Source organism: Meles meles, chromosome 15 (genome assembly GCF_922984935.1).
Source record: "Meles meles chromosome 15, mMelMel3.1 paternal haplotype, whole genome shotgun sequence".
Taxonomy (NCBI): domain Eukaryota; kingdom Metazoa; phylum Chordata; class Mammalia; order Carnivora; family Mustelidae; genus Meles; species Meles meles.
The window spans coordinates 18,701,751-18,726,845 of record NC_060080.1 but is presented as its reverse complement, the minus strand read 5'-3'; the positions used below and the strand labels follow the sequence as shown (position 1 = coordinate 18,726,845).

Sequence of the window (25,095 nt, the reverse complement as noted above, 5' to 3'; positions counted from 1 at the left end):
GTGCTACGCACAGACAGGAGGGAGCAGAGCTTCCTGTCAGCCCGAGTCCTCGTTCCTAAGTCCGAGGGGCAATGAAGAGAAGCTGACCCAGCTCTTTCCCTGATGCCCTGTGACCTCAAGGATCAGATACCCATGTCAGGGGCACAACGGCAGAGAGTTCAAGCGTCATACAGAGCAGGAAACACCGTGCACTCTCACTCGGTGGTCAGGTTCCTTCTCGGGCTATGGTGTTTGTGGAGGAACCAAGATGTTTCATGCTTTGAGGGGTACATCCTGTCTGAGTGTGAGTCTGAGCTCCGGTAGTCTTGGGCGAGAGTCTGGAACTAAGAGGCAGCCAAAGTTCTAATGAGGAAGTGGGAGGGGGGCTAGCCTTTGAGGGGGTGGGTCTGGAGAGCTGACCCCATGGAGGGGACACAGCAGGGGACTGGATAGCCAGGTGCAGTGACATCAGGCATCCTTCCCTCCTTAGACAGTGGTTTCCCAGGAGGTGGGATGAAAGGGATGGCCATAGTCATATTTTATAGACCTAGTAGAAGATAAAGCCTTTAATAGATATATGTATTTTAAAAATAAACCTCAGTGGATCTTTCTTCCCCAAAGATAAGGCCTTTAGAAAACTGTGGTTCCTGTGCTTTTATAAGATACAATTTCAGAAAAATATTTCCGCAAAAATAACTTTTGTTCATAAAGGTGATTGATGTTTGGTAGCTCAGTATCAGTCTGTGTCTGATTCCAGAAACTGTTGCCGGCTTATCTGAACGACCCGAAAGCCTTGAGAAACGCCTCTTGTGCTCTGCTCGGTCTCCTCCCCCGCTGCCGTCCCCATTTGCTCCTTCCGGGGTCTGTTGGTCTCAATGTCTCTATTTGCGTCTTTCCTGACGTCACCCCCAACAAGTCCATCTGTCCCACTCTGCCCGTTCATGTGGTGTCTGTCAGCCTCTCTCAGGTGTCCACTGGGGTGTCAGGAAGAACAAGACGTCTGTGTATCTGTCCTGTCAGGTAAGCAAGTGGTGGGCCTTCCTTTTTCCAGGAATAGTTGTTCTCGGGATGCTTTCCAGGTCAGAGTCACCTGGAGCTGGGTGGTCCGGGGCACAGGCCTGTCGGACACGGTCTGTGGTCAACAAGCAAGAAGTGGCGGGTGAGGGTCCTGGGGCCCAGGCCAGTCCCTTCAGGAGATGTCCTTGAAGACTCCATATCCCAGGGGAAAAGATGGGTCACATGTAACCCTTGAAATGGACGTGCTAAGGGACCGAGAAGAAAGAAGGACTTTGAGCCCGGAAGACGCTGGCTTCTGCGGTTCCAGCCCACACAAGGTCAGACCTTAAGCAAGGCTGTAGCTGGTCCTCCTAGAAAAGGGAAAGAAACCAAAGAGACGGATGAGGGTGGAGGGGGACCGTGTCGGGCCACAGACCCCCGTGGACGTGGACGTGGCAGCTCCCTGCCTCCCTGGCAAGCCTTCCTCTTCCCAACCCCTGTTTCTCTCCAAGTCCATCCAGCATGCCCCATGCACACGGCATTCCGAGCGTGCGTGTGGCTCAGTGTTCCTTGGCCAGTCTGAGCATCCACATGGAGAACAAGGGACCGACGGCTGTGCCACTTCCTGCCGACCCCCTGTGTTCCTCTGTGTGGGCGTGTGCTGGTGTTTGTGGGTGTGGGAGCATCTCCAAGCAGGTGGCCACATGCTCTGGAAAGCTGCCGGGCCGGACGTCTTGACACTGCGGCCCCGGCGTGGCCTTGGCCTCTGTGCTGGGCTGGGCCGGGCATGCAGAAACGAATAAAACACAGCCCCAGCTTCAAGACCCCCACCTCCCCCTGGGAAAGCCAGCCGGTAGGCCTGTCATCCCGGTGCAGCCCTGGACGCCAGAAAAACAAGGGTCAGAGTGTGGCTCAGCACAACCTGTGGGGGAAGGAGTAGAAGAGGACCCGGCTTTCGGCTTCCAGGCGAGAAGATGGTGCTGTCACAGGGGGAGGAGCCCCACTGAGAAAGAAAATGAGTTCCGTAGTTTGGGGCTCTTTGAAACTGACGCCATGCTTGTGGGACATCAGGGGGTGACGTGCCAATGAGAGCCAGAAATGTGGATCTGGAACTTGTAAGTAGTCCGGGGGGAGGGGCGGCTTTAGGAGTCACCAGGCATAAGAGGGCTCCAGATCAGGCTCGGGGACCAGGTGCCTGCATTATGGAGAGCAAAGGGAACAGGGGCCGAGGAGGGAGCCCTTCCATACCGCATCCAACAGATAATCGAGGGAGGGAGACTAAGAAGGGATGTGCAGAGTAGCTGGAGAAAATCCAAGAGGGGACACCTGGGTGGCTCAGTCGCCCTCATGGCTCAGTCAGTTAAGCAACGGCCTTGGGCTCAGGTCATGATCCTGGAGTCCTGGGACCGAGTTCAGCAGCTGGGAGTCTGCTTCTCCCTCTGCCTGCTGCTCCCCGTGCTTGTGCTCTCTCTCTCTCTTTCTTTCTCTCTTTCTCTATCTCTCACAAATAAACAAATAAAATCCTAAAAAAAAAAAAAAAAAAGAAAAAATCCAGGAGCAGGAACAACCAGGTGACTCAGTCGGTTTCAGCTCGCGGCATGATCCCAGGGTCATGAGATCAAGCCCCGTGCTGGGTTCCGTGCTCCACGGGGAGTCTGCTGCTCGTCCTCTCTCTCTGCCCCCCCACCCAACTCATGCTCTCCCTCACTCTCTCTGAAAAAATAACTAAATAAATCTTGAAAAAAAAAATCCAGGAGCATATGGCATCACCGAAGAGGGACGAGTCTGAGGGAAGAGTCTGCCAAGGCGGGCGTGTTCGACCGCGTAAATGTCTCAGGGACACCGGCGGGCCTGTCAGTCTCACGCTGGCACACGTTCCTGCGCGCCTGGCTGCTGGCACCCCGCCGTGTGTACCCATGTGCGTGGGGCGCCCACCTCTGAAGGCTCTGCCGGCGGGTGGGGTCCTGGCTCGGCACCTTGGGTGCGGGGCCCACCATGAGGATGCACAGACCGGTGATGATCATGCAGGTGGGCACGGCCCCGATGAGGACCTTGAGGGTCACCACCACCCGCTCCGCCTGCGTGCAGGCTCCTGCCTCGTAGCCCGCAAACCTGGAGAAACAGCATCCCCACGCCTCCAGCTCCGATCCCATTGGACCTGGCAGGAGGGGTCCCCAATACTCCACCCCCACACCGCCCTGAATCTAGGAATCGTTCCCTGGCCAGATCAGCTTAACCATGGTGGAAGGGAGAGTTGGGCCAGCCAGGGAGCGCCGATGGAACTGAGAACTCTGCCCTCTTCCCACCCAACTCGGTGTTTGTGCCTCTAGTACAGCCCAACCCTGGGACTCACTCCAGACTGAGAGTGGAGATGCCCAGGGCGCCTGCGCCAGAAAGCTTGGTGAAGAAGACATAGGATGAGTAGAAGATGGTCTCCAGGCCCGGGCCATGCTGATGCTGCTTCTGGAAGGCATCTACCACATCTGGAAGCATGGACCTGCGGGAGAGGGCTGCAGGGTTATTATCCCTTTTATCCCCTTGACAGCCACCAGCCTGAGAGCTCTCTGAGGACAGAGACCAAGTCAGATTCATCCTTGGGTTCCTGTTGCCCAGGACCAGGACTGGCCCACCGAGAGCCTGGCCACAGGTGCTGGCATTTCAGCTCCCTCCCCCAACACGGTTGCCCACCCTTCCTGCCGTCCGGTGCCCTTCCAGGAGAGCTCCAAGGATGGAACTTGGCCTTGGAGCCAAGGATGGTGGCCTCCATCTCCTGCAGGTAGGAGAGCCCCTCCCCAGCACAGGCTGGGCACAGGGGGCCTGGGACGACAGGTGGACGTGAAAGAGGGCATACCCGTGAGGAGGGACACATCCCTTCCCTTTCACCCAGCCTACCAGGGTAGCAGCAAGGACACAGCAATGCTCAGGCCAGACACAAAGGCCACCACATATGCCACAGGTGCTGTGGGTACAGCAGCCAACAGGATTGCAAAAGGCACCATCACCTGGGGAGACAGATACACCAGCTGATCCTTCCACCTGCCCGTGACTTGCTCTGTCATTCCCACACTCACCGGTCTTTACTAATAGCCCCTGCACCTGGTCCTTTCCAAGGGACTGAAGACACAGAGAGTACAGATCAGCTCTGCCAGCCCCCCAGGAAGCTCAGGCTCCAAGGCCACCTCCCTGACCCCGCCACCTTCCTGCACCCAGTCCAGACCTTGCTTCTTGCCTCACTCACACAGATCCCGAAGGCTGATGTCTTCTTCCCGAATCGCTGTAGAACCCACTCCCACAGTGGGGTGCTCAGCACAGCTGAGACCTGTGAACAGAGAGAAATCATCCCAGCCTGGGCGGGGCTGCCAATGCCTTAACCCACCCAGGTTCCGGAAGCCCTGGCTTTTAGGTGGGATGCTTGACCTTGACTTTGCCCCCTGGTTGGAACCAGCGGCTATGAACTTTATGACCCCAGCCTCGATCCCACCTTCTGCTGGAGTGCAGGTGACCAAGATCACAGAGGAGTCCAGAATGTTGACCGGAATTCTGGCTACACATGTCTTGTCAAGAACCACACCAGGTCCCCAGCTCAGGTCTCTGTGGGAACTTGTCTCCATCACCCCAGGACCACTCACCAGGATGGTCAGCACCACGCCCTGGACGTGATCGTGTAGCCGGGAGGCATGTGTACAGAACAGGACCAGGTAGCTCTGCTCCACCTGAGGAGGCCAACAGGAAGTGGGCGTGTCTCAGGAATGTCAGGAAGTCAAGCGCGAGGCCTGGGTGGCAAGTCTGGCCTCTTCTTTGGGACCTCAAACACCAGTTGTTGCCATCATCATGCAACATGCAGTCCCCTCCCCCACAAAGGACACTGAGCCCTGAAACAGGTATAAATACCATTCCTAGTCCATCCTCCCCCTTGCCTGGCTAGTGGACCTCACTACCCAGATTTTGTCAGTTTCCGACTGCCTAGCCTTGATCCTCCCCGGTCCCACAAGCACTGTCCAGGTCTCTCTCCTCCCTGCATCAGACTCTCTGGAACCTATGCCAGCCACCATTTCTCTCGATTTAAGCCCAGCTCTGGTCGGTGGGTCCGAGTGGCTGAACCTGAACCTACACAAGGTCAGTATGGCCAGAGCCAAGGCCAGAGGTACCTGAATGGCTGCTGAGATGAACAGGAAGGAGATCACCAGCTTCAGGTAGGGCCGGTGCCGGACAGTGAGGCCCAGCCCAGCCAGGAAGCTCAGGCCTTGGCCTGAGGCTGGGCCGGAGGAGTCTGCAACACAGGAAAATGACACTTGGGCTTGGCAGAGTCAAAATCAAAATGCAGGCCCAAGAGGAATCCTGTCCCAGCTTCGGCTTCCCACGGTCTGGCTGCACCCCCTTACCTGGTCGCTCCTTCACCCCGAGGCAGAGCAAACCAGTGCACACAGGGTAAGTCAGAGCAAGCACGGCGGCTGCAATGGAGTAGAGACGAGTCTGTGGGACAGGACAGAACTGGGCTGGGGGTGATGTCTCCAGCCTACGGAAGCGGGGACACCCAGGACAGAAGTGTTGCCCAGTGGGGCAGAGGGACCCCAGGACAGAAGTGTTTCCCAGTGGGGCAGAGGGACCTTCAGTCCAAGCCCAAGGATGCTGGGTGTCTCTCCTCCCAATCACCAGAGCAGGAGATAGAGACGTTAGGGCCCAGAATGGTCCTTCTGCTGCCTCTGTGCCTCTTGCCTGAACAGGAGGGCATCCACGCCACCAGGGGTCGGCGCCCTTCCTCTCTCTTTCGCTCTCATTTTTTAAGGCAAACATTGGTGGCCCTTCTGCATGCTAGACCCTGAGGTGACGGTGGTCAGTACATGACTCCTGTCCGTCCCCAGTAAGCGGCTTGGAGTGCGGAAGACAGACGCATGAGCAGACGCACGAGCAGACGCACGAGCAGAAAGCTACAGCACAGCGTGAGACACGAGGACCCAGGTAAATGGTGAAAACAGAAATGGTGCTACCTGCCGTCCAGGGGAAGATACATAAGTGATAAAATCCGTGTAAAGACATGCATGGGAGTAACAGTCACCTGCTCAGGCTGAGGTTGTCTCTGGGGAGGGGAAAAAAGAAGTAGGGGGACAGGACCTCACCGGAGTACCTGGAGCTTTGTGCCTTGGCTCACATGAGGCTCCACCTCTAGGGGTGGCCTTCTCAGCCTCCTGCTGCCCATTCCTTTGCACTCCAGGCCAGGCCAACCCAAGGTCACTGTCACCCCCACCAGAGAGGGACCCAGTACCTTTGGGGAGGGGGCCTGTGGAGGCCTGAGCGGGGACGTGGGCATACACGTGGAAAGAGTCAGTCTGGGAGGGGCAAGGCCACCACCTTCTGGCCCTGGGCCGGCCTCCATGATGGGTCTGAGGGCACCTGGGTGGGGTCAGTTATGCATCTTGACCCAAGCAATCCCTCAGTTAGGGCAGTGGGCCATGGGAAGGACAGACAGACTTCCCTGCTCTTTCCAGAGCCCTGTGTTTGCACTTTGCAATGTTCATGGGCCGGTTTTGTAGCTGGCCCTGAGGAGAGGGCTGGGATGGATACACAGGACTCCACTGTAATGTTTTCTTGAGCCGGTGCGGGGCCGCTGGTGTGGTATTGTTCTCGTACCACCAGTCCTCAAACGCTGGTGGGGGGCAGAATCCCCTGGAAGCCTTGTTCAGACACAGAGTGCTAGCTTCCTCCCCAAATTTGTCCATCAGTAGTTCTAGGCAGGACCCCAAGAATCTGCCCTTCTAACAAGTTTCCAGGTGATGCTGAGGCTGCCCAGGGACCACACTTGGAGAACCGCAGCTGGATAATTTTTTGTAGATCTGAGCTATTTCCTAAATGACAAAGAAGAATGATGCAGGGAACACTGAGGAGAGGCCACAAACCAAAGCCAGCCCTGGCTGGGTCCTGAGGGCGAGGGGCCCCCCACGATGGAACGCCTTTCCAGGGTCACCCTGACCGGGCTGGGGGAGTCTCTGGAGGCTGGGGTACTCCGTGGGTGGCTGATGCAGTACTGGGGTGACCCAGAGATGTTGGGGATGCCAGGTGCAGAGAAGATCGGGGGCCGAACCCGTGCATGGGATTTGGTAATGGGTGGGATTGGGGGTCATGGCTGGAGAGGGAGGAGTCAATGTTGGCTCCTGGGGCTCCGGGGACAATCATATCACTTGCTTACGGGAAGAGGAGCTGAACTGGATGGGTAACAGATGCGCGGACTTAGCTGCTGAGGAGAGATCTGGTTTGCCCGGAGAGGAAGGGAAAGTGCTTTCAGGTTTCCCCTTCTCCGTGCACGCTGTGGGTGAGGCCCGGGTGGGACCGGCCACAGGAGGGGTGTCACCCCGAGCGCCGCAGGGACGCCAGCCCCTCTCTCCCCTGCCCCTGCCTGTGGCCCTTTCCCACCCCTCTCCCCTCCTGCTGCTCTGCGATCTGTTGCTTTCCGTTGAGAAGGCGCCCGGGCGGAGAAGCGGGGTGAACGGGCTGCGGGGGCACCGGCTGAGGAGCGGGAGGGCGGGAGAGGCGAGCGACGCCCAGAGGCCGGGCCGCAGGGACACTCACCGCGTCGGGGGAGACGACGGCCGGCCCGGCGAGCGCGAGCTCCTCGCACCTGTGCGGCCCGTGGGCGCCCGACACGATGAGCCCGTGGACGGCGGCTCCCATCAGCGTCCCCGCCATCTCCATGGTCATCCCTGGGACAGAGCGGCGCCGGGTGACGGGCGCCGGCCGGCCCGGGGTCCGCCGCCTCCCGCCCGCGCGCACGCCCCGCACTCACGGTACGCGGTGGCCGAGTCCCGCTCCCTCGGGCAGGGCGTCAGGAGCATGGTGAGCGCCGCGTAGGGCACCTGGAAGAACTGCGGGCGCGCAGGCCGGGCTCAGGCTGGCCCCCGCCGCCCCCAGTCCCGACCCCGACGACCCCGGCTGGCACGTCCGGGCTGATGCCCCCAAACCCAGAGTAAGGGGCGGAGGGCGGGAGGGGTGAGCCGCGGCGGGCAGTGGGTCCCTCGGGGCCACCTGCCCTCTCCCCTCCACACAACACCTCACGGTGGCCACTGGCCAGCAGCGGGGCCACCGGCTTACCGTGGCCAGGGCCTGGAACAGGCAGTAGCAGCCCGTGTACCAGAGGCCCCGCAGGCTGGTGAAGGGGGGCAGGAACCACAGGAGGAAGTAGGCCACGGTGATGAAGGGCGTGCAGCCCAGCACCCTGTGGAAGCACAGCGGACGTGGGGCACCGGGATGGGGGACATGAAGGGCAAACCTGGAACCACCACACCCTCCTGGATGAAGGCATCGGCCCTCAGCAGGAGCCCTGGGCTGGGACCACCAGTGCCCGAGCTGCCATAGGTGGCTGATGGGCTGTGGAAGTAGCTGGGGGGTGTGGGGCCATTCACTGCAGAACTCGGGGGGCACTTGGGCGTTGGCCTTGCCATTCCCAGTCTCCAGGACGCTGGGGCACCAGCGAGGCCTATCTCTTCCATGCAGACTTCCAAGGCCTCCAGCCCACCCTGGCTACACATAGACACCCCCCACCCCCAATCAGGCCCGGGAGCCTACGGGGCTTTGTCCAGCCCTGTGCCTCCTGGTGACGGAGAGTCCCCAAGAATGTCTCTGAACTCCTGCCTGGCTCAGCCTAACCCAGTCTGGCGCCGCCGCCTATAACCATCCCGTCCTCTCACCATCCCCACGGGTTTCCACTAAGAAGTGGGGCTGTCACAAACCCGGTGGCCTCAGGCCAGGGCTGGAAGTCAGGACCCTGAGGATTATGGGGCTGCTCACCAGGGCATGAGGCGTCCAGACCCTGTCCTCCTGCTTCTGTTGATGAAGAACCCAGCCACAGGGTCGGCAGCTGCCCCAGACACCTTCCCTCCGAATAGGACAAGTGACACCTGGGCAGCAGGGATCTGAAAAGCACAGGTGGGAGGATGGCTGAGTCCTGGCAGAGTCAGAGAGGGTGTCTGGGCCTACGTACCTGCCAGGAGAAAGGTCTGTGAGGGCTCTTTCCCCGGCCACAAATCCAGAAGGTTCTCAGGGCACAGCTGCGCTAGTGGAGAGAGGGGGAGGGGAGGAGCCCACAGCCACACATCGCCACGTTCCCATTACCACTCTTGCCCAGTCACTTTTGGAGAAGGCTTGGGGACCCTCATCTGTGCAAGAAGGGTGACAGAGGTAGCCTTTTAGTTTCACAGCGACAATGTTTTATTAATTTTTCTGATTACATAAATGACACACTCATTATAAAATAACATTCAAGCAGTACAGAAAAATATTGAGCAAAACTCCTTTGAAGTCCCCCCCCCCCATCCTGAGATAACTGCCAGAGCATTTTGGTGATCACCCTTTCAGGCATTTATTTCTGTGCATTCGTAATTTATAATTTTACATAAAGGAGATCATACGAGCGTCATTTAACAAAATCATGGGTACGGTATGAGAAATCTTTTCTTCTGCTTACCCTCTATCCCCCACCATTCCCTCCTATAGGCAACAGTAACAGCCTGTGTATATCCTGCTGTAATTTATTTTCTTCATGCCTGTATCTGAACCACGTATAGTCACATATTTCACATACTTTATTTTGGTAAAATAGAATGAATTTGTATACTCTAAAAGCAATTTTTCTCTTCTGACAGTGCATCATGGAACTCCCTCCAAGCCAACTGGTACAGATCTGGCTCTTCCTTTGAGTGACTACACAACAGTCCATTATGTGGCTCTTACCCAACTTATTCATCAACTACTCTGTATTGTTGGGCATTCAGAGTTTTCCCATTTTTCACCACGAACAGCCTGCAGTAAACATCCTTAAGGGGGTTGCCCTCAAAGGCATTTGGCTTACTGTCAGTTTGGGGACAGAAGTGCTATCTGTCCAGGGAAGTACAGGTCGGGGCGTGAGAACTGGGTACCAAGGAAGATGGGCACTGGGGGCCCTGGGCTGCTTCCCACACTCACCTGTGCCACATCAAGCAGGAACAGTTGCAGGTAAAAGGCTGTGGCGCTGGAGGCCACCTGGTTGGGGATCCCACCAATGCCATAGCACACCTTGGTACAGAATGAGAGCTGACCGGCTCTGCTGTCCTGGGGGGAAACACAGGAGCTAAGCCCCCAGCCTGTGCAGATACACAACAGTCGCCCATACCCTCCGGAGCCTCCATAGCATCCTGAGGTCCCTTTGTCTTGAGGGCTTTTCCAGAAACCTCTCAGTCCTCATTTGCCCTAGATCATCGTAAAGGGAAGTGAGACAGAGAGGGGGGAAAAATCCTAAACTATGACCTCTCAAACATCCCACATTCCACGGGACAAGTTCTTCCTTTTCCCCTCTTAGTGCTTCCTCCTGCAGTCTGCTTAGTTCTCTGAGTCAGCAAGCCAGAGTGAACTGGGGGGTCAGGAGGCTCCCAACCTTGCCCCCAACTCCCGGTGTGACGTTGAATAAAGCACTGTATCTCCTGAAGCCTTCTGTGTCAAACAGAGTATTCCTGCCAATTTCGAGAGGTGTCTTGATGAAGTTGAGTGTTATTTGCTGCAGGAGCTGATGGTTAAATGTCCAGGACCTTGGCCAGTCCTCGAACCACTGGCAGCCTGAAATCAGCTGTGGTGGATTTATACCACAGGAATCAGCAAACACTACAAATCAGAGCTGCTTTCTTTATTTTCCTGGGGAGGCGATTTACTAGTCCACCACTGAAATAATGTTCAGGACTCCAAATGGTGTGTGTGTGCATGTGCGTGCATGTGTGCGTATGCGTGAGATAGATATATATCTCATAAGCCCTAAGCTATCCAGTGAACTCCAGACTGGAATATTCGACTGCCTACTAACAGACCCACATGGTTGCCTACCAGGCATTTCAGCTTAGCATGGTCAAAACACAGCTGCTGATTTCCATCCATTGTCTAAACCAACTCCTAACCCTATTGTCCCTATTGCATTAAATGGCCCCAATGTCCAATGTCCACTCAGCAGCTCAGGCCACAAACCTTGATCTCTCTTTCCCAATTCCCTCACCAAATCTATCAGTGGCCTCCTAAGTGGCTTCCCAGCTTCTGCTCATTCCCCATTGTCCATACTCTACCCAGTAGCCAAGGTGATCTTTTCATAACATAAATTTTATCTGGTCTCATCTCTCCTTAAAACTCTCCAACTGCAACTTGCCATTGCAGTTTGAATACAATTCCAAGTCTTTCCCATATAGCCTACAGGAGCCCACTCAAACAGCCCCCAATCCCTTTCCCTCCTCACTCCGGACAGCTCTCCTCAACCTTGGTAGCTTCTTTGGTATGCCTCAATATGACCATGCCTATTGCTGCCTCAGGGCCTTTGCACTTCCTGTTCCTTCCGTTTAGAAGGCTCTTCTTCTGAGTCTTTGCAGAGCTGACTCCTTGCCATTCAAGCCTGAATGTCATCTCCTCACAGAGGCCTTCCCTGACCACCCCTCTCTCTCTCTAGTGTACCTAATACCTGATACATTCTCATTTATTTCCTGCCTCTCCCAAGAGAGCATGTGCTATAATTTTTATTCACCACCATGTCCCCATTACCTAGAACCATGTCTGATATATAGCAGATGCTATATATACATTTGTTGAAGAAATCAATGTCATGAAGACTAGGGAAAAGGCTGTTTCTTCAAAAGATGCTGGGAATCCTTTTGATCCTTTGCTTGGGGATGGGAGGGGGAGTGGAGAGGACTATGACTTCACCCGTTTTTGTATCTTGCAGGACACCCCACATGGGCACTTCTGGAGGGAGGTTCTTGCCAGATAACCGTTTATCATATCCTTTGCACACTCTCCCTACCCGCGGAAGAAAACCACACACGAGGCAGGAGGTCATCTCCTTTTCTGACGCTTGTGTGAACATTATTTCAATTTCCAGAAATTGTTAGTAAGAGGCAGAATCCAACATGATAGCCCCACAGCACCCCCCGAGCCTCTGCCCCCCTCCCCCCAGCCCTTCTAGCAAGCTTCAGGCACACAGAAGTCAACTTGAAGAACCTCCGGCTGAAACTACTCTTGGAGCCCTGCGAGGGGAGTTTCACCTACTTGAACTTCTTAAGTCTTTCACAGTTGACCGAGCACAAGTTTTAGCGTTGGACTAACCGGGATTCAAATTCTGTGTGCCACTTCTAGCCCTACTAGAAGGTACTTCTAGGGCACTTCAGCGGGACTGGGCTTCATTTCCTCCCATGTAAAATGGGTGAAAGACGCCGCGGAGGTCGTTAGGAGAGCTAAATGCTGGCGCTTCCTTGGCAAGGTCGGTTTTCCCTCCTGCCGACCATCTCCTCCTGGATTTCTAAATCTCCCTGGGAAAGGAGGGTCCCCAGGGGGACTCCCTATCTCCTTTTTCTTGGGGGCCACAAGGCTTTGCTCTGAGGTATCTGACAGGAAGCACTGAGTTAGGGGAGAGAACTGAGGGGCTGAAGTGAAGCCACAGACCACGGTCGCGTTGAGCATGGAGCAAGCGATGGAGCTTTGTCCCCACGAAGCTCCTGGGTCCTGCCCCCTCTCGGACACACCCACCCCGGCCGGCTGGCGCGGGGCCCCATCCACGCAGGGGATGAGGCCGGCCTGAGGACACCCCGGGCTTCCCACCTGCCCTCCACCCTCACTGGGGGGCCTGCTTGCCAGAAGTCGTCCGGTGCCGCCCGGTGCCGGGCTGTTCTCGGAGACTGGGGAGGGGAGGCGGCCCCCCACACGCAGCGGGAAGTCCTACCTGCCCCGGGGCCGGGGAGCTCTGGGAAGACCTGGACTGTGGCGGGCAAGAGCCCTAATTTGAGAATCAGGAGACCAGAGACTGGCCCCGGTCCTGCCAGCCAAGCTGACACAATGCAGCAAGTTACCTCAATAGTCTGGGACTCAGTTTCCCTGCTCTCTTTGGCGCTCCCGAGTATCTCGGCCCTTCGGCTCTACTGGGGGGCTCAGAAGCCTGAACGCCGGAGCCAGCGCCCCTTCCCGCCGCCTCCCTCGAGCAGCCCCGGCTCCCCCCCTCGCCCTGCGCTCACCGAGCCGCGCTCCAAGGTGCGCGCGTCCGGATGGGGCGGCGGCGCCGCGACGGCTGGGGCCCGGGGCGCTCGAGGGGACGCGGCCATGGCGCACCGCAGCTCCGCCCGCGGCCGCGACCTTGCGGCGTTGTCGCCCGGCCCGCGCCCCGGCCCCCCGCGGGGAGGGCGGCTCCGGGGGCCGAGTGGGCGCGGCGCGGCCAGGGGCGGGCCGCGGGAGCCAGCCGGAAGACGCGAAGGGCCCCGGTCCGTTTCCCCTGAGAGCCCAAACTCGCTGGGGGCTGGGGTAGGGGGCGAAGGCCGATAAGTCCCTCGGGACTGCAGTCCTAGGAGCAGGTCCCGGAGGGAGTGAGAACCAGCACCGGTTGGCGCTGATCACCGTGCTAAATCCTCGCGGGTGAAAAATCGCCAGATCCATTTATTTGAAAAGCGAAGCAATAGAATTGACTTGTTTAGACTATGGCCGAAAAGGTTTACAATCTACATTTGATACAAGATGCCTGAAACACACATTGTCCAGCCTGGCGCAAATGGGATGGGTGTAGCCATGTAACTCTGGTCGGTGAACGAAAGCAGAGCAGTGTAGAGGCAGTTGGCCAGAGAAGTCCCCCCTCAAAGGTAAGGGGTCACATCGCACACAAAAAGTAACCGAAAATGCACCACAGACCTAAGTGTAAAGGCTAAAACTATAAAACACCTCCAAGAAAACTAGCAAATCATAACCTTGGGTTAGACAACTGTTGTTAGGACATTGTTAAGTTTGGACTATCTAAATGAAAAATTTTGTGCAGCAAACCATCCAACAACTGAAAAGATAACCCACTGAATGGGAGCATTACCTGCAAATCATAGACTGGTACTGGAATATATAAAGAATTCTTAAAACTCAACAATAAAAGACACAACCTAATTGTAAAATGGAAGGATTTCTATAGGCATTTCTCCAAACACAAACAATGAACACATGAGAAGATTCTTACATCATTAAGGAAATACAAAGTTGCAAGATACCACACCCTGGATGGCTAGGGTTTAAAAAGCCGACAGAACAAGCATCAGGGAGGGTGTGGAGAAATTACACCTTGCTGGTGGATATGTTAACCGGTAGAGGGACTATGGAAATCCGGCTCTTCAAAAAGTTAAACCTGGAATCACCCAATGACTCAGCAATTCTTCCTAAGTATATACTCCAGAAAAAAACATGTTCACACAAAAACGTGAACACAAATGTTCATGGCCACATTACTTGTAACCCAAAGTGAAACCCAAATGTCCATCAACTGATGGATAAAGTGTGGTAGGTATACCCATACAATGGACTATTGTTCCAAAAAAGAACACGGGTGAACTTCGGAAACCTTAAATGAGAAGACGGAAAAACCATATACTGTATGCTGCCGTTTATACGCAATGTCCAGTATAGATAAATCTGCAGAGAGAATGTAGATTTGCGGCTGCCTAGGACTTTGGGTTAGAGACGGACTAATGAGTGAGTACAGGGTTGAAGACAGAATGAAAATTCTCTAAAGTTAGACTGTGGTGGTGGTTGCCCAATCCTGTGTCTATACTAAAACCACTGAATTGTAGACTTTAATTGGGTGAATGGTAAGGTATGTGAATTACATCCCAATAAAGCCATTTTTGTTTTGTTTTGTTTTTAAAAGTAAAGGTGTGCGTGCTTCTTCCCATCGGATGGAACGCAGATGTGACTGGTGCCAGAGCGGCTCTCTTGCCGCCTGGGGTTAAGTGCCCGCACCAGTAGATTAGCAGAACACGAGTCTGAAGTTTTAGAAGTTGATCTCCCAGTCCTGAACTGCTTCCCTATGGACTTCTGCATGGAAATAAAGTTTTGTTTTGTAAGTCACTATTATTTTAGATTTTTCTGTCACAGCTAAATATAATCCTAAAGTATTTACTACCCAGTCTAAAATCATTCCTTTTCTATGCCTCAATTCTTCTAATTAGAGGTATAACTGACATGTAACAGTAGGCTAGTTTCAGGTGTACAAAGTAATGAGTCAGTATTTGTATATACTGCAAATATACCTCAATTCTTTAACCTACAAAATGGGTACCTTCCGTTTTCTTGATTGTGGTATTACCAACAGTGGAAGGATAATTAGATAATGCATGTGTTAAATATTTAATTCCTTGGAAACATAAATAAACTCAAGCTATAGTTTCTTTGGATAAATAATCTACTGTACAGACATCATTTGATAGCGTATTTAGGTCTGGAAGCACTTCATTCCCAGTATCTGTACTTTGCTGCATATACTGCCATAATTTTAATTTTGAAAGAAAAAAAGTAAAAGAAGAAACCCTGCATTTCTTGGCTTCTGCACAAAAATGTAATTTAAAGGCATCTGTCCCTAACAGCTATTATTCTAGTTAAAGTGATGGCATGTTCTGAATGTAATTTTTAGTTAAAGACAAGTATGTTAGACTTCAATATATAAAACAGCATTGCAATAACCAAGAAGCCTGTTGTTTAATTAATATAAAAACTGATTCACTTAAAAATACCTGAAAGGATGCACACCAAAATGTTATTAGTGGTTATATTATTTGAAAGGTGAAATAGGTGATTTAAAGACCATTTCAGCATTTTACAATTTTCTACAAAGAATATGAATTATCTGTGAAAAAAATATTTAAAGCTAACAAGAAAGAACCAGATATTAGTTTACTGAAAAAGCCACTTCTATCTCAAGATTAGCGTGATGAGCAATTTCTTAATGGTTTGTACTTAGAGAAAGAACAAAGAAGTAAACCCTACCAAGGAGTCTTCATCCTAATTCAACTCAGGATACAAATGGTTTTTTAAAAAAACCTACCTCTGAGTATTAAAAATATCACATTTTAACATTTCTGAGGATTAAACGAAAGTAACACCGATTAAGTACCTGGCAAACAGAAGGCACCTAATAAATGTGGATTCTCAAACTGAATGACTTTGCCAGTGCCAAATAAAAGTAACAAATACACCCAGATGCAACTATTGTGTAAGAAACAACTGTAGATTATTTCACAGATCCTTTTAATGAATTATTATTTCATTCTTAAGACAACATTCTTTAACTGTTAGCCAAAGATTGCTTTCGAAATAAGGCACTGAAACAGATGCATAATACTGTATTTTCAACACAATGAAACGTAAGGAAAAGTGTTCTGAATGAAAAAAAGTCTATAAAATAAGACCAGTTTTACAGCCTGCATAATGCATACTAACTTAACTATTAAATCAGAATCTATAAAACCAGAAATGTACTTCTTGTATCAGCCTTAACAATGATTTTCAAGAGATTGATGAGTTTTGAAACAACTACGAAGGTCAAACTGTATTCCACATCTGAAATGTTTTGATTATTTTCAAGTTTGCCTTTCTAACATCAGTATGTTTTACATAATCCACACACTGAATTAACAACCTTTCAGTTTTGGACTTTTAAGGTAGAAAGCTTTAACGGATGATTCTCATTTTGAAAACCTCTGAGCATATTATTATTCACATTAATGAAGGTGTTCACAGTTACAGAAATGAAGTATTGCTGATGATGGGTCTTTCTCCATAGGAATTTCTCACTGGGGCATATTCTCCATGTACACACAAGAAAACCTCCAATGTATCTTCTGGATAGATAATTAAAAACTGGAAAATCCACAGAGGAGGTTTTTTTTATAGGTAAAAGGAAAGTATTTCCAATGAGAAGCCCCTTTTTAGAAATATATGGAGAATCACATAGACTATGCAAATTAAATTATACAAAGCTTCATGACAGGCCTATAGGAAACCTTTTCTTAACAGATTCTTGAAAAATATATTAACAGTCATCTCATTTTTATATCGAAAGAGTTCACTGATTTTTACCATCCCCTCATTTTAAGAATACCGTTACATTTCACTGGAGTGGGCTCTACTACAGCCATAAACAGAGTGACAGTACTTTCTATTATGTATCTGTTCACTGCTGAAAGTAAATGACAGAAGGAAAGGCTCTCCTTTGCCCTTCCTCTCTTCCTGATAAAAAGATAAGCCTATACCATACGGAAAGCTGTGCGCTAGAAAAGGAAGCAGTCTTGCTACGGACCTCGACCTGGAACACAAGATGTAGTTTACAAACCGTGTCATCTAGTTGTGTGTATTTCCCTTTTGTTATTCATGAGCTTCTAATGAAAATCTCATTTAAATGTTCCAGCCTCGCCTCAGCTGTGCCTAGAGAAGAGGAAGTACAGGTTTATATCATGATTAAGAGTTAAAGGGGAACAGTCTAAGAACCAACCGTGGGAGAGAAAGGATTAACCGTAAAAGGTCCAGAAGTCCCATTTGAGTGGAGAGTCTTCTTCCACTGTTCCTGGTGAAACACGGAGGTTTATTTTCTTAGGGTGGAAGGACAGTGAAGGAATGGTTCTTCTACTACATACCTAAAAATCACCTGAGGTATTACAAATGCAGAGATCTGGGACCCATCCCAGATACCATGAATCAGAACGTGTGTGGCAGATGCTTGGAACAGATATTCTGAAGTGCTTCCCAAGTGATTCTTACAGTAAGACTCAAGAATCACTGTAAACTGCTTTGTAAGAATGGTTCTTGCAGGAGGTCCCTAAGTCAAACTATTTTCATAACCAAACTAAGACATTATTTGCCCCCCCTCGTGAATATACAGCAGCATTTACCAGAGGCCACTCGATGTGCAACATCCAACAGAATGAAAGTTGAAGCAGATACGAGAGTCCATCTGTCTTCCCTAAGTCAGATGGTAAAGACAGTTGCAAAAAATGGAATACAATGCCACTTTTCTCATTGAAGATTTTAGAAAATGCATTTTCAATAAAATGTGGTTTTATATTAACATGTGCTTATTATTTTTAATGACTAGATATTTTATAATTTATTTTCAGAATCATATATATAACCCACATAAACAAAAGGTCTTAAGACCAAAAAGTTTGAGAACTGCTCTTTCCAGCAGACACCCAGTGCCCTGTGAACATTACTGCTGATAGGTATGGCTACTTAGTTCCTTGGCACATTCAATGTAAATTCTGCTTTAAATAAGATTCAATAGGTAATTTGTAAAAAGAAAAACTTCTTAAACTTATCTTCAGGCAAGGAAATTCAATCTGACAGTGAAATACAGAAGTCTAACCAGGTTGAAGTAAAAGACTAAGATACAAAACATGTTTTCCTTGGTGGCATCAGAATGTAATAAATAATCCTTTCATGTATACCCAGGTTGGCTCTGATATATATGGAATAGAAAGCCATACTTTATCTGATGCAGTTAAAAAATATTAAGTAGCAATGTGTCAACACAAGCATTAGATTCTAAGTGAGTGATAGCAAATGAAAGGCTAACTCAAAAATGTTAGCTAAAAACAAATCCCTAATTTTCAAAAGAAAATAAAATAAGGGCTGAACTAGGGTTCCTGCATAGAAAAGAAATTTTTAAAAATTACACTTCTTGAAAATGTCAAAATGTGAGTAGGCAGATTAATACTGACATTATACTAAGCTGCACAGTTTTATTCTTTATTCTTAAAATACATTTTAGACACTGTGCCAAATGAGTGTCTTTCACCATTAGAAAGTAAAAACTGAGAACATTTTAAGGTTCAGGCATAGCTCTGGTGAAAGCAGTTCCTTCCAGCCTTCTGACTGTATCTCAGATGTAAAATATTTACGCTGATGTTTTTTAACCTGCCATGTACAATTTTCTTAATATATTGTTATTTCAAACATCTGAGACAGCTAATATCTGAACACACCACTGCTGGTTGGGAATGTCTGAATGAATGATGCTGTGAATACATTTGCTAATTTATACCACATTAAGATTCTATATGATATATAGTGATTTAATATACCTTATTGTTGAATAACTGGTATTTGAAAATACGTGTAGTTTTCTTTCTGAGCAGCCTTTTGGGAAAAGTGCACTGAATATAGTTTCCAGTCATGGTTCACTTTCCTAACTTGTACTTTTTAAAAATCTTCTCATCAGGAGGGAGTTAAATAGTGCTCGAACCAAAAGTCCAGTGAATCTGACTTCCTTTCCCTCATTTTGGTTTGGATGTTCATTTACAACCATCATTTCTCTGCAAACTTTCCACTTAGTGTATCAAAAATCAATGTTATGAAAGTTCTCTAAAAGGTTCAGCGGTTTTTTGGAGTCTCTGAATGATTACAGCATTCTGTAAATCTGCTTCTTCCAATGTGAGTGTTTCATCTAGCAATTTGAGGAAAGGAAGAGCTGTGGCCAGGGAAAAGGGAGGACTTCTTTGAGATCCTTGGTATTTTTCGATGAAGTCTTTGATGTGGCTTATCCTGTAAAACAGCACAAACTATTAATATAATTTTCTGAAAACCTGAGTAAATTTAAGGTAAGGTAATAAGCTGAGGGTATCTTTCTAGTTATGTTAATACACAGAATAGTCAAATTATGATAGAACTGATCATTTGGGCCATCTTTTTAAAGGCTGATCCTGGATAGTAAGGAATTACTATTAATTATCTTCAGTGTGACAAGGGTATTATGGTTACATTTTTATTTATATTTTGTTTTAAATTTAATATATATTATTAGTTTCAGAGGTAGAGTCCAGTGACTCATCAGGCCTATATAATTTTATGGTTACATTTTTATAGAGTACTTCCCTTTTAGACTTATACATTAAAATATTTAATAGGAAACTATACGAAGTCTAAGATTTCCTTGAAAACAGTTCACTAGAATTGAATGAGGAATCACTGTATCTTCTCTTTTCTTTGGGTACATGTGCGTATCTGAAAGTTCCTATAATATAAAGTTTATTTATCTAAACTGGTTCTGAATGGATCATATATGTACTAGTATAGTACTATTACACAGATACAGGTTATGTCTCTTAAACACTGGGTCACGCTGTGTTTCAATTAGGAAAATTCCTAACTCAGTGTAGGTAGAATTTCAATTAGTGTAATCAATACTACAATGTAATACAATAGCTGCAATTTTGGAGGTAGCTCAAAGTTATGTTCACCTAAATATGTATGTATGTATTTTTAAAGATTTTATTTATTTGATAGAGAGAGAGACAGTGAGAGAACACAAGCAGCGGGAATGGAAGAGGGAGAAGCAGGCCTCCTGCTGAACATGGAACCTGACGCTGGCTCCATCCCAGGACCCTGGGACCATGATCTGAGCCAAAGGCAGGTGCTTATCGACTAAACCACCCAGGCACCCCTATGTGTGTGTATTTAGAGAGAAAGCATACAGAGTTCATTACAACTAAGATGCCAGTGATTTTTAAGACACATCACTTTATGTTTTGCTAAAAAAAACCCAGATTATGACAAAATATTTTCTTAACACTTAGAATTTTTATATTTATTGAAAGCACAATTTCATGTAAACATTTCTCAAATCAAGCATGTGCTTCTATCAGAATAAAATGGTTAAGCCACTCCCAATACTTGAACATTGTTCAGACTCAGATCCTTTCAATCACTTTTGATTTGGTCATAATGTGGTACACATATTTCTCTTTTCTTTCTTTTTTTTTTTTTTTAAGATTTATTTATTTGAGAGGCACCTGGGTGGCTCAGTGGGTTAAGTGTCTGCCTCTGGCTCAGGTCATGATCTCAGGGTCCTGGGATCAAGCCCCACATGGGGCTGTCTGCTCAGTAGGGAGCCTACTCCCCGCCCTCCGCCTCTCTACCTACTTGTGATCTCTGTCAAATAAATAAATAAAATCTCAAAAAAAAAAAAAGATTTTATTTGTGAGAGAGAGAGCAAGCGAGAGCAAGAGAGGGAGAGATAGAGAAAGCATGAGCAGGGTGAGAGGGAGAAGCGGGTTTCTCACTGAGCAGTGAGCCCAATGTGGGGCTTGATCCCAGGTCCCGGGATCGTGACCAGAGCTGAAGGCAGATGCTTAACCGACAGCCACCCAGGTGCCCCTGGTATGTATTTTTCCACATAATACCAGCCCTCTGTATTAAGAGGTGTGTTGGTGATAAAGAATTTCTTTAAAAAAGATACTGCCTCTGAGATTTTTGTTCAGCTGAGACTTGTTCTGCATGCTTTGAGGCAGATGCCAAGAAAAAGATAATTATGTAATGACTGTCATATGGTCAACCATGGATTTTAGGATAAACTCCCATTTCAGAGGGGCTAAAATGTGAAAAAATGTTTAACTCAGAATTAAAGAACTGTGCCATGTCATGAAAAACAGAATTCTCCTAATCAATTCACTAAAATTCATTAACTGTCACTCTATTAAACCTGTGTGAGTTGCCCAAAAGTCTAGGACATATCAGGTATTATTTGGGTACCAAAAGTTGGGATAACGAAAGGCTAAAGCTAACAGCAAATGATATAAATATAAAAAGAAAACAGCAGGGCGCCTGGGTGGCTCAGTTGGTTAAGCAACTGCCTTTGGCTCAGATCAATCCTGGGGTCCTAGGATCAAGCCCTACATCAGGCTCCCTGCTCCGCAGGGAGTCTGCTTCTCCTCTCTCAAGCTCTCTCTCCTTCTCTCTCTCAAATAAATAAATAAATAAATAAATAAATAAATAAATCTTTTTTAATTTTAAGTAAAGATTAAAGGAACCATGCGGTAAGAATTTTTAGACATCACTATGACCTCTATGTTGTCACTGAGAATAAAAAAATGCAAATCTAAAAAGCTGTAAGAGGGTAAATATAGTAAGTACACATTAAGCTCAAAAGGAGGCAACAAAGGACGAATAAAGAGTAAGAAGGGGTGCTGGGTGGTACAGTCGTTAAGTGTTCAACTCAGTGTCTCCAGTGGGGCACAGCAATCAACATAGGGTCTGCTTAGAACAGTCTCTCTCCCTCTGCTCATTTAAAGAAGAAAAAAAAAAAGAATAGGGGTGCCTGGGTGGTGCAGTTATTTGGGGACCCAACTCTTGGTTTCAACTAGGGTCATGATCTCAGAGTCGTGAGACTGAGCCCCGTGTGGGGCTCCATGATCAGCATGGAGTCGGCTTGGGATAATCTTTCCTTCTCCCTCTGCCCCTCCCACTCGTGCTCACTCTCTCTAAAATAAAATAGATAAACTTTTAAAAAAAGAAAGAAAGAAAGAAAGGGGCACTAGGTGGCTCAGTAGGTTAAGCGTCTGTCTTGGGCTCAGGTTATGATCCCAGAGTCCTGGGATTAAGCCCCGCACTGGGCTCCCTGCTCAGCGGAGAGTCTACTACTCCCTCTCCCTCTGCCTGTCACTCTTCCTGCTTGTGTGCACGAGCCTGCTCTGTCAAATAAATAAAATCTTAAAAAAAAAAGACATGGGGTAAAGAGAAAACAAAGAGCAAGATAGCAGCCTTAAACTCAATTAGTTCAGGATATTATATTATATATCAATGTCAAAAGTGGACTAAAGATTCCAATTTACAAACAAAGAGTGGTGGTGGGGGCTTGAGGGGGGCAGAGGGGTACCTGGCTGGCTAAGTCAGAAGAGCGTGAGACTCTTATCTCAGGGTTATGAGTTGGAGCCCCACACTGGGTGTAGAGATTACAAAAAGGAAAAAAAAAAAAGCTTAAAAAAGTTTTTTTTTTTTTTTAATAAAAAACAAAGCCTGGGCCACCTCTGCTGTGGACTATGGCGAGATGGTGACCATCGCCGGGCTTGAGGAGGCTGTGCAGGGAAGCCAGTCCAGTTAGCCAGAGCCCCAGAGCCACCCCTGCCCTAGCAGCAGCATCAGGAAGAAGCTATGGGAGCTGAGCCCAGAGAAGCAGCGGCACCCTTATGGATGGTGGGCACCTGAGCCCAGACTCGCCCACCTACGTCTTGCACCTGACAGAGCAGAATGATGGCGTCAATCCAGTGATCCAGATCATTTATAGTGGAAAATTTAGATTGGATTATTTCTGGGCTGTCCTGCAGTGTGATGAAAGAAGTGAATGAGCTTTTTTTTTTTTTTTTTTTTTTTTTTACTTACTTACTTGAGAGAGGGAGAGAGTGAATGGGTGCATATGGACAGGAGCGGGGCAGGGGAGAGGAGAGAATCTCCAGCAGACCGCTTGCTGAGCGCAGAACCCAATATGGGGCTCGACCCCACCATGCAAGATCATGACCTGAGTCACAATCAAGAGCTGGATGCTTAACTGATGGAGCCATGCAGACGCCCCGGAAGTGAACAAGCTTTTAAACTAACAGGAGATGCTACTGAGTTAAAAGCAGCCAATTATGCAATGGGGCATTTTTAGAAAGTTCTCTTAAAATCACCTCAAAATGACTGACAAGAGGAAAGGAACTACCCCACTGTAATATTTGAGGAACAGGCCAAAAACTATGAAGTTTAGCACCACAGGTATTAGTGGAATGAGGGCCCTGAGTTTATTGCCCATACTCTTGATTAGGATGCAAAGAATTACCACCGCTGGGAACATCAACAATGGGTTATTCAGGAATTTAAGCTTTGGGATAATGAGCTGTAATGTGTAGACCAATTTTTTTTAAAGATTTTATGTATCTGACAGAGAGGGCCAGCACAAGTAGCGGGGAGCAGCAGGCAGAGGGAGAGGGAGAAGCAGCCTCCCTGCCGAGGCTGGGCTCAATCTCAGGACCCTGGGATCATGACCTGAGCCAAAGGCAGACACCTAACAACTGAGCCACCCAGACGCCCCAATGTAGACCAATTTCTTAAGGAGGATTTGAGAAATAACTGTCCGGACCCAAAGATACTTCATAATTTCTAACACTACTGGCTATACTGGAGAGAGAAGTCCTCTGGGAATGATCAAACTAGTACCACATAATGAAAGTGTACACAACTATTTGGAAGGGATTTTACAGGACTGTGGTCTTTCCAAATATCCCAATCTACTAAATCCATTCCTTGATTTGCAACCAAGTCACAGGTCCCCCTAACTGCCTTTCTTGTGGACATCTATGAAGACATGCTAGAAAATCAATGTGACAGCAAGGAGGATGTTATCTCTTTTTAAAAGATTTTATTTTTAATTAATCTCTACACCCAACGTGGGGCTCGAACTCACAACCCTTTGATCAAGAGTCACAAGCTCCGGGGCACCTGGGTGGCTCAGTGGATTAAGCCGCTGCCTTCGGCTCAGGTCATGATCTCAGGGTCCTGAGATCGAGCCCCGCGTGGGGCTCTCTGCTCCGCAGGGAGCCTGCTTCCTCCCCTCTCTCTGCCTGCCTCTCTGCCTACTTGTGATCCCTTTCTGTTAAATAAATAAAATCTTTAAAAAAAAAAAAAGAGTCACAAGCTCCGACTGAGCTTGTGAGCCAGCCAGCCATCCCAAGGAGGACACTCTTTTTTTTTTTTTTTTTTTTTATTTATTTGACAGAGAGAGATCACAAGTAGACAGAGAGGCAGGCAGAGAGAGAGAGAGAGGGAGGGAAGCAGGCTCCCTGCCGAGCAGAGAACCCGACGCGGGACTCGATCCCAGGACCCTGAGATCATGACCCGAGCCGAAGGCAGCGGCTTAACCCACTGAGCCACCCAGGCGCCCCAAGGAGGACACTCTTAATAAGCATTAGAGTTGTGTGAAATCCTGGCTTAAAAAAAAAAAAAAGAAGACACTTTAAGAAAGGAGTATTGGAGATATACTGAAGATCCTTTCAAAGCAAACACAGCATAGAAAGTGGCCCACCGACAAACATATAGCATAACACCATCTAGAAAAAGTTGATGGAATGCTTTAATTTTTTTTTTAAAGATTTATTTATTTGACAGATAGAGATCACAAGTAGGAGAGAGAGAGAGAGAGAGAGAGAGAGGAGGAAGCAGGCTCCCTGCCAAGCAGAGAGCCCGATGCGGGGCTCGATCCCAGGACCCCGGGATCATGACCTGAGTGAAAGGCAGAGGCTTTAACCCACTGAGCCATCCAGGCGCCCCTGCTTTAATTTTTTTGAAGTGACTCTATCTACTACAGGAATTTCAAACTAAAGTGATCACTCCCTTTGCCTGTGGTATAAAACATGCACTGCACTGCTTTTTAAGAACCAACTGTGAGGGTGCCTGGGTGGCTCAGTTGGTTAAGTGACTGCCTTTGGCTCAGGGTCATGATCCTGGAGTATCAGGATCGAGCCCCACATCTGGCTCCCAGCTCAGTGGGGAGTGGCTTCTCCCTCACCCTTCCCCTCTCATGCC

The 25,095-nt window shown here is 48.9% G+C and overlaps 2 protein-coding genes and 1 pseudogene across 6 annotated transcripts in view; 1 reads left to right on the top strand and 2 right to left on the bottom strand.

Annotated features, from left to right (window-relative positions):
* Positions 1–1,240: 1,240 nt before the first annotated feature.
* Positions 1,241–13,064, bottom strand: MFSD2B (major facilitator superfamily domain containing 2B). The gene is made up of 14 exons (XM_045978605.1): positions 12,978–13,064; positions 9,928–10,053; positions 8,755–8,879; positions 8,059–8,182; positions 7,754–7,832; positions 7,540–7,670; positions 5,358–5,448; positions 5,124–5,245; positions 4,605–4,688; positions 4,214–4,294; positions 3,868–3,977; positions 3,329–3,472; positions 2,911–3,087; positions 1,241–1,346 (listed from the first exon to the last, which is right to left on the bottom strand). The coding sequence occupies exons 1-14, from the start codon at positions 13,062–13,064 to the stop codon at positions 1,322–1,324; spliced, it is 1,506 nt and encodes a 501-aa protein (XP_045834561.1). The 3' UTR covers positions 1,241–1,321.
* The window catches only part of UBXN2A (UBX domain protein 2A), a 55,614-nt gene continuing 39,669 nt past the window's right edge, over positions 9,151–25,095 (bottom strand). For all 5 annotated transcript variants that reach the window (XM_045978601.1, XM_045978600.1, XM_045978602.1 and 2 more), the window contains one exon: positions 9,151–19,305. In XM_045978601.1, the coding sequence (XP_045834557.1) occupies positions 19,113–19,305 (193 nt within the window). In that variant the 3' untranslated portion in view covers positions 9,151–19,112. The remainder of the gene's footprint in view (positions 19,306–25,095) is intronic.
* On the top strand, positions 22,586–24,609 carry LOC123925430 (annotated as a pseudogene).

Coding starts and splice junctions, on each gene's coding strand:
- MFSD2B (XM_045978605.1), bottom strand. CDS start 13,064: ATGGCCGCGTCCCCTCGAGCGCCCCGGGCCCCAGCCGTCGCGGCGCCG. Junction 5,449..7,539: donor CCGTCGTCTCCCCCGACGCG/GTGAGTGTCCCT, acceptor CCTGTCCCACAG/ACTCGTCTCTACTCCATTGC. Junction 1,347..2,910: donor CGCCGGCAGAGCCTTCAGAG/GTGGGCGCCCCA, acceptor TCCCTTTTCTAG/GAGGACCAGCTACAGCCTTG.